We start from the raw sequence: 8,763 nt of genomic DNA on the forward strand, positions 1-8,763 counted from the left end.
CAACAAGATGACTGTAGTATCTTCTCATCTTACTAATCAGCCAGCTTTTTGAAATGCAAGTGCACGCACGTCAAATATTTTGAATAAGCTCAGGGCTAAAATTTCTTTGCATTTCAATGTCCCGGGCACTTTTTTTTTCCTTCCCCTCTCCAGCAGCCCCTTTTCTCCCCCCAAGGGTTTTGGATTAACAAGGTACAACTGTATCTGCAGTTTTAACCCAGTGAACCACAGCTCCATTTAAATACCTTAATTCACTTAATCTGATGCTAATCCCTGCAGGCATTATAGGGGATTGTGTCACAGTAGAATTCAGTGTTTAGGGACAAGTTGAAACAGTCGTGGCTCCGCCTCATTCATTTCAGTGCCCTCCCTCTTCTCGCAGCTCTGCTTCTCTTTCATTTGCTGAGAAATGTGTTTTCTTCTCATTAATTGATTTAGATCTTAGGCTCGTACAAGGTTAAAGCACAGGTTGATGATTATTAGCGGTCCTCTAATGAACCAGCGTCAGCATTTGAATTGCTAAGTCAGTTCGTAACATTTGCTCGCTCTCTCTGGTTCCCGCTACAGAAATAGAAGACATGGTGCCCCGGGCGTCGAAGGTTTTCACAGTGAACAGCCTGCAGCAGGTAGAATGCAACGCCCCACATGGCAAACCTCCGCCAGTGGTGTGGTGGGAGAGAGAAGGTCAGCGGGTGCCCACAGAGGGCCGAGTACACCAAGATGGGAAATATCTGGTCTTCAGTCCCACGGAGAAGGGAGATTCGGGCACCTACACCTGCGTGGCCGAGAATAAGGCTGGACGCAGGATACAGGAGGTCACCTTCACTGTGGCCAGTAAGTCCTACAAAGACCACTTTAAATGCACCCTAAATTCACTTTAACTAAGTACAGAAAGTACTTTTAAAGTGGTTGTTTGTCGTTTGTATGTATACACGGAGATGATCAAAGTTTAGATTGTAACTGTGGTGTTGCAGGCATTTAAAAGGAAGATGGGATCTTGAGAGCTAAGAAGCATGATGCGTAGAGCATGAAGTGAGAGGGCAGAGCGCAAGCTTGCTAATGTTAGCAGGATACATCCAGTATCCCAGATGTATCCTACAGTAGGTTTATTAATGCTGGGAGCATTGGGTCCTCTAACAGAAGCTAATGTGTATTTTGTCTGTTCAGTGAGCCTAGGTGATTGACACATTGGATATTCCTTCAGGGCAGCGATATGTAGCTGAAGAGTTGTCTCTTTGTCCACAGCTCCCCCAGTGTGGGTGGACATGCCTAAGGACAGCCATTTAGAAGAAGGTAAACCCGGTTACCTCCACTGTCACGCTCAAGCCAACCTCCAACCTGAGGTCACCTGGTTCCGCAGCAGCAACATCATTCAGCCCGAGGTAGGTTTTCACTTTCCTCACTGTCTTTTTCTTTTAACGACATACAGAAGAAAGCTGGTCTGTTTGTACCTTCACAGTTTTACTAAAACTTTTTGTCTTTTTTTTGTCTCACCAGGACATCCGGTTTAAGATATTCCCTAACGGGACCCTCAGGATCAACAATGTGGAGGTCTATGATGCACATGTGTACAGCTGTCAAACCAAAACTCTGGGTGGACAGCTGACGGGATATGCTAAGGTCGCTGTGCTCGGTAAGATGCGTGGGAATCACTTAGCTGATCAGTATATACTAGAGATGGCACGATACCACTTTTTTATGTCCGATACCGATACCGATATCATAAATTTGGATATCTGCCGATACCGATATGAATCCGATATAGTGTTTTTTAATCAACAAAACTGTTTTTTAAATATCTTGCTGCATTTTGTATAAGTTCATACTCAAGTTTAAAACAACAACTACACTAAAGCTATTCTGTTATACCTGTATGCAAAAAAAATATTTCATAGTTCAGCAATACTGATCAATCTAATAAACTTAAACCTACACCATCCTCCCTATTCTGGTATTTTAAAGAGTACTTAGCATATATATTAAGCAACCTAACTAATAGAGTTCCAACTCCCAGCAACAATAAAAATAAATAAATAAAAAATAGGGAACCACCCCTCACGCTCCACCTCATGATGCTTAATCGACGTAATCAACCTTAATTTGATGCAGTGTGAAAAAAAATGCACAGAAATCAATTATTTTTCAAGAAATATTAAATAGATTCAACATCTTTCTTCAACAAAATTGCAGACTGCACAGATGGTACCTTCCCAAAGGAAAAAGTACTATAGCTTACTAGGGTATATATTAGACTTAATAGTCACTATATACAGTAATTGACTTCTATTCATTTTACATCAAATTAAAACTTTGGGTGTCAGATAATTATTTATTAAAAGCTAGACATTTTAAATGAGAATAAGAAAGAAAAGTATGTCTTTGTGCCCCCTTTTCCCTGTTAATGCCCTATCGGCCCCCCTGGCTAAACTTTGCTAGATCCGCCCCTGCACAGTTACCAGCCGTCAGCTACGTAGAAAAAGATCCTGGAGTAGAAAGTAATAATAAATAAATTCTAACAACAGCTGATCAAGCTTAAACGTGCTGCTGTTGTTCAGCCGCTGGTTTCCTCTGTCTGGTGCAAAGTGGGCCAAAAGCAAACTAGAGTCACGGACTCCCGACAGAAAAGCCGATCAGCTGATCGTTAAGCAGTTTCATGATTGAAGTAGCAGCAAGAAGAGGCAGTCGTTTGTTAAGCTTAACGCAGGAATGCTTTACAAACATTCAGAGATGGACTTACACACTTGCTTTACTTCTCTCGGGGATAACTTTGTCGGAGATGAAATGCCGGGTTGCTAGCGAAGCTCCAAATGCTATCCAGACCACCGACAGGTCCAGCATCCCACAGCCGCTCTATCACGTGATGCATACTGCTCCGATGTGCTAACGTTCTGAGGTGAGTTACGGGGTGTTGCAAGTTTTGTGAGGTGCTTTCGTGATATTTAATGGATCGGATTACATTCTTTATTTTTCTCCGATATCCGATCCAGTAATTTAGGTCAGTATCGGACCGATACCGATACGTAATATCGGATCGGTCCATCTCTAGTATATACAGTGGATTATCCTTTGTTTGCTCCGAATCTATTTGAAGATATTTCCCGGAGATAAAGATGATGTGTAATGAGCGAGAGAATGATGAGCAATACGGCGCTGAGATGAAAAATAAATGCGATGTGGTCATGGCTGTGGGCTTGTGTGCGTGGTTTTCTATAACTGTGTTGTGGATCTGGGGACCCTGCAGGACACCCACAGAGATGTAAAATATGACTCACACACAACAGCTTTAGCTTAGCCTCCATTTGTAACGTGGTATCTCCATGATCAATTCTTATCTGATCTCATAAAAGGTGTGACATGCCATGATCTCAACCTCTGATAGATCTCAGCTTTTACGCTCATCAGATCTGTGTGCTCGTCGTGCCTGTTGACACATTTTTCCCAAATATGTCTGAACATGATTTGCGTCAGCTTAGTGTCATCCGTGTGTGACGTGTGCTGTGCTTTTACTTGTGTTTCAGAGAAACTAAAGTTCACCCCAACCCCGCAGCCTTCCCAGTGCTTGGAATTGGACAAAGAGATCCCCATCCAGTGCTCGGCTAAAGGAAGAGAGCCCCCCACCATCCGCTGGTCCAAAACAGGTCTGCTGCCACTGATTCCACTTGCTATAGCTTCAGATCTGATGAGGAATGGCTGTTGAGCAATATTTCACCCAGAACCCTTTAGCAGGCATTAATTCTTCAATGCTTATGATGACAAATGTCATTTCCGCAAGAATATGTAGCAACCTGTGTAGAATAAACACAACGTGAGGGCGATTTATCACCACAGATCACTTCCCTCCTCCATCTGCAGTAGCCATAATAGTCTAATTAACCACTTGAATCCCACATGGATAACCAGACCAGCTCTTGTCCCCGTGTGTCTCTCTGGCTCCCCCTGCAGATGGAGGAGAGCTGCCGCCTCACGTCAAGCAGAAAAACGGCCAGCTCCGTTTCACCAAAGTCACTCGAAGCGACGCTGGCAACTACACCTGCATCGCCTCCAACAGCCTCCAGGGGGAGATCCGGGCCTTTGTGACCCTCACCGTAGCCGGTAAACCACTGTCTCATCGTCATGGAAGCAGGGAGTAGTGAAAGAAAGGGTCCACGCTACTGTATTAGTCATCAGCCCCACATCAGGAGGACTTGTGGTCTTGGTGCATGTGAGGGTGGTTTTATAGCAAGGCGGTCACTGATCATTGCCATTAAGTTTCAAACACAGCAGCATTTATTGTGTAGTTGGTGGCCTTTTTACAGTCTGGTTAATGAATTGCGTTTGGGTTGTAGATTATCTGGGAGGACAGTGACCACAATCAGCACAAGCTGTAAAAGAGGTGCTGTCGCCCCAGATGTGGTTAAAGTGTTGTATTAATATGATTTGTTTGTTTCTGTGCGTGTTTGTGTGTGTGCTTTTTGTGCACAAACAGTGCACGTTCGCTTCAAGGTGGAACCAGACAACACGACGGTGTACCAGGGTCACACTGCGATCCTGCACTGTCAGGCAACGGGCGATCCCAAGCCTCACATCCACTGGGTGGGTAAAGACAAGCCGCTGGACATCAGTAATAACAGAAGGTAAACGAAACACATTTGTCTTCTCCACAGCTCAGCCTTCATGGATTAGGATTACACAGTTGACACGACTGATTAAAGCTCCATCTCCACACATTCGTTGTGGATTTAGCTTGTGCTAACATAGAATTATAACCTTGGAAACAAACGAGTATGAGAGTTCACGTTTCATTTGCTCCGTCAGAATGTGCCAGAGAAAATAAAGCTATTATTTAAACACGCTTTCCCCACTTTCCTGTGCTGGGCCAATCATAGCCCTGATGGTCTAATTTGGTAATGTTAGCTAAATATATTAATGTATTCTGAAAGCACTGCATTTCTTGACCCTGAATTGCACAAATTATAGCCATTATCTTTAAATCAGATGATTTTTAATGATGCAGATATAAAATCAGATTCAGATTGGACACTGAGACCTCTGTGTTTTTCTGTCTCGCTCCTTCTTCCAGGTTCCAAACGATGCCCAATGGCTCCCTAGTGATCAGGGACGTGACTACGGATGACACCGGCAAATATACCTGTGTGGCCGGAAACAGCTGCAGCATCAAAGACCGCGTGGCTCAGCTGTATGTAGTGGGTGAGTTTGGCACACTCGTACATATTTGCATACACAGGCTTTGCTTTATCAGGAGCAAATGGGCACAGAATCACAAGTGTAGGATGAAGGCTTTAATTAAACCTTCAGCCTCTGTCTGTCATCCGTGCGGACAGGTTAATAACCACAGGCGCGTCTCTGACGCCACGGCTGTCACCGAGGTGATGGGATCGGGCAGACGCTGGATCTAATAAAGCTTCGCACTCTGTGGCTCCTTGTGTGCCGACTAAAGCTGAAAATTACAGTCACGCACTAGCACTCGTGTCCCACATCACCTCATTTTCTCCCAAAGTAGCAGGATGGTATTCCAGCTTTGCTTTTTTGTTTTGGAGACAATTAAATTTAGATGTTTGTCGCGCCTTGTAAAAGACAAGTAATTGACTGTAACAGGGCAGCTCAGATAAATGGAAGGACCGTATGTATGTTTGTAAGTCGGTTTGTGGTTTTAACTGTGTTAAAATTCACCACAAATACCTTTTCTATCATCCGCTTGTTCCAATCTTATTTTTAAAATCCTGTTCTATGAAACGTTTACGTTCGTGTTTACACTAAAGTTGATGCTTTTACCATCAACTGTGTTGCATCTTTCACTGTGGTGAAAGATTTAGCGTTCTGGTAACACAGTCTGTTGTGTGTGTAAGACTTAAATCCATGCACAGTGTACTTCTTAGCCACGTTTTAGTCAGCCCCAATTTTCACCTGTGCCAAACAGACAAACCGGTGCATTTCCCGACTGAAGAGGATGAAAAGGCTCCTTACAAGATGATCCAAACAATCGGTCTGTCGGTGGGAGCGGCTGTGGCCTACATCATTGTGGTCCTGGGACTCATGTTCTACTGCAAGAAGAGACGCAACGCCCAAAGAATGCAGAAGGGCCAGGATGGAGAGGAGCCCGAGATGGAGTGCCTTAATGGTATGATTGCTGATAAAGTTGTGGTTACAGTTACACAATAATCCTGTATGCTATTTCAAGATCTTTGCTGCCACCCTGTGTTCATTTTATTGATTACACTTAACATGTAAAAAGGCAAAAAAAAGTTTTGAGCAGAGCAACAAGTATCAGTTTGTTTCCTCCGTTCTATATTCTGTATATACAATGCATTTTAACATATTATATAAAACATGTTCTAAATCGATCAGATTTATTCATATTTGTACTACGTCTGTGACCTTTGACCCAGTAGAATATTTGTTGTGTTCATCAGGCGGAGCAGTCCAACAGAACGGCCACACCACTGCTGAGATCCAGGAAGAGGTGGCGCTCACCAACATGGGTACCATCGCAACCACAGAGAAACGCCACAGCCACGTCAACAACGATAAGCTCCACTTTCCCCGGACAAACCTACAGACCATCACGACTTTAGGTAGAGTAGTCTATGCATCTCTGTTTTCTGTGAAAAAAGTGTATTGCGCTTCTGCGCTCACATTTTGCTGTGTGTCACGTGAATGTTTGCTCAGGAAAAGGGGAGTTTGGGGAGGTGCTGCTATCCAAAGCTAAGGGAATCGAAGAGGGCGAGGAGGAGACGGTGGTTCTTGTGAAGAGCCTGCAGACCAGAGATGAGCAGCTCCAACTCGACTTCCGCCGGGAAGCAGAAATGTTCGCCAAGCTAAGCCACCCCAACGTCGTCCGCCTGCTGGGCCTCTGCAGGGAGGCGGATCCTCACTACATGATCCTAGAGTACTATGACCTGGTAATCTCACACTAACACACATACAGACACAAACGCAGAAGAAGTGCAGAAATGTTGTTTTGTACCTGACGCACTGCTCTCTATGTCTGCTTTTCTCATGCCAGGGAGATCTAAAGCAGTTCCTGAGAATTTCCAAAAGCAAAGATGACAAAGTCAAGAGTCAGCCTATCAGCACCAAGACCAAAGTAAGCAGTGAACTGTGCAGCATGAGTGACATATAACAGCCTTCTGCACACCAGAAGCCATTGAAATAAACGGAAACGGAAATAAACTGTTATACAGAGCTCTGTATTTTTGTCTTTGGGCTCTGCTGCAGTATCGTGTAGGCCATCCTGTCTGAAACAGGCCATTGTAGCTTGACCTTTAACCTTCTGAACTCATCACTGTTAAGTTACAGTAACCATTGAGGAATTGTTGAACTTTGCTCACTTTGAACTTCTATGTTCTTATCAAAGTCTCTCTACCATGACCCCCCCCCCCCCTTTTCCCCCTCCAGGTTTCCATCTGCACTCAGGTGGCTCAGGGCATGGAGCATCTTTCCAATCACCGCTTCGTTCACAAAGACCTCGCCGCCCGAAACTGCCTGATCAGCAGTCAGAGGCGTGTCAAAGTGTCGTCACTCAGCCTCAGCAAGGACGTTTACAACAGGTCTGTTCAAAAACATACAATAAAGTCTCCTCTGAGTAGAATCATCTGGTTAATATTTCCATCCCTTTGTTATTTCTCTGGTGTTCACATGTGTAGTGAGTACTACCACTACAGGCAGGCGTGGATCCCGCTGCGCTGGCTCCCAACAGAGTCTGTGTTTGAAGATGACTTCTCCACCAAGTCGGACGTGTGGGCCTTCGGAGTGTTGATGTGGGAAGTATTCAGTCATGGGGAAATGCCATACACCAAACTGAGCGACGACGAAGTGTTAGAAGGTGAGTTTGACGCTGCAACACATTACTGTCTTTACCCCAGGAAGAGGGAATCGCTCTTTAAAAGGCATCTCATCCCATTTTTCTGCAGGTCTCCAGGCAGGAAAGCTGAAGCTACCCCTTCCGGACGGATGCCCCTCTAAAATCTACAAGCTGATGGTCCGCTGCTGGGCACTGAGCCTCAAAGAGCGCCCCTCGTTCACCGACATCGTCCACGCCCTGGGAGAGCTGCCCTCTGACAGCAAAGTCTGAAGTGACCAATCATCTCACAGCAGAAAGGAACTGTTACCAACTCTGCCCCGCCCCCCTTCCCCTAAAATACAGACAGGAATGCTGGATTATTTAGTCTCACACATTTCAGGGAAGAGAGTTGAGGGGGAAGAAAAAAGAAAAAAAAAAACTTTAATTTTTTATGCATTTCAACAATTTTTTGAGTGTGGATTAGACTTGTTTGCTATATGAGTGGAACTGCACTCACCCTTTGTATGAATGGCTTCGTGCGAGCAGTGCCAGGAGTTTGCCTTCACCGCAGTATGGACGATCCTCCCCCACCTCCAGCCTCCGCCTGTGGTTCCACTGTGACCCCGCCCGTCTGCGGCCGTTTTCGTTTCACGGAGCCTCACAACCTCAGTGCCTCTGCCCCTTCACACACACTCACACACACTCTCTAAGTTTGTAGGAATGATGGTGCATTCGCTGGCTCTGATTAGTGCAAAGGATTTGCCTGAAATGTCACGTCACCACTTAACTCCTTGGAGTTTTCTCATTAATCTAAAGAGGATATTGAAGAGAAAGTGGGGCACAGTGGGACTGCAGTGGAGCGATGAAGCCTCTGTAGATAATCAGCCACTTTACTAGTGTGTCGAGTGAGGTCGTTTAAACTGGTCTGTTCCCCTCGCAATTACATCGAGCTGCATCCCGAGTCCGCCACCCTGACCCCTCAG

General features: G+C 45.1%; 1 protein-coding gene across 1 annotated transcript in view; it reads left to right on the forward strand.

Annotated features, from left to right (window-relative positions):
• ptk7b (protein tyrosine kinase 7b) overlaps nucleotides 1-8,483 on the forward strand; it is a 75,271-nt gene extending 66,788 nt beyond the window's left edge. Inside the window, exons 7-20 of the mRNA XM_085428665.1 lie at nucleotides 568-834; nucleotides 1,246-1,382; nucleotides 1,498-1,633; nucleotides 3,519-3,638; nucleotides 3,943-4,092; nucleotides 4,466-4,613; nucleotides 5,060-5,187; nucleotides 5,918-6,118; nucleotides 6,411-6,572; nucleotides 6,667-6,899; nucleotides 7,004-7,084; nucleotides 7,396-7,547; nucleotides 7,644-7,822; nucleotides 7,911-8,483. Coding sequence (XP_085284791.1) covers nucleotides 568-834; nucleotides 1,246-1,382; nucleotides 1,498-1,633; nucleotides 3,519-3,638; nucleotides 3,943-4,092; nucleotides 4,466-4,613; nucleotides 5,060-5,187; nucleotides 5,918-6,118; nucleotides 6,411-6,572; nucleotides 6,667-6,899; nucleotides 7,004-7,084; nucleotides 7,396-7,547; nucleotides 7,644-7,822; nucleotides 7,911-8,071 — 2,255 coding nt within the window. The 3' untranslated portion in view covers nucleotides 8,072-8,483. The remainder of the gene's footprint in view (nucleotides 1-567; nucleotides 835-1,245; nucleotides 1,383-1,497; nucleotides 1,634-3,518; nucleotides 3,639-3,942; nucleotides 4,093-4,465; nucleotides 4,614-5,059; nucleotides 5,188-5,917; nucleotides 6,119-6,410; nucleotides 6,573-6,666; nucleotides 6,900-7,003; nucleotides 7,085-7,395; nucleotides 7,548-7,643; nucleotides 7,823-7,910) is intronic.
• Nucleotides 8,484-8,763: the final 280 nt, after the last annotated feature.

Source organism: Rhamphochromis longiceps, linkage group LG13, assembly GCF_057381845.1.
Source record: "Rhamphochromis longiceps isolate RC_006_pf linkage group LG13, R_longiceps_female_GT1.1, whole genome shotgun sequence".
Taxonomy (NCBI): domain Eukaryota; kingdom Metazoa; phylum Chordata; class Actinopteri; order Cichliformes; family Cichlidae; genus Rhamphochromis; species Rhamphochromis longiceps.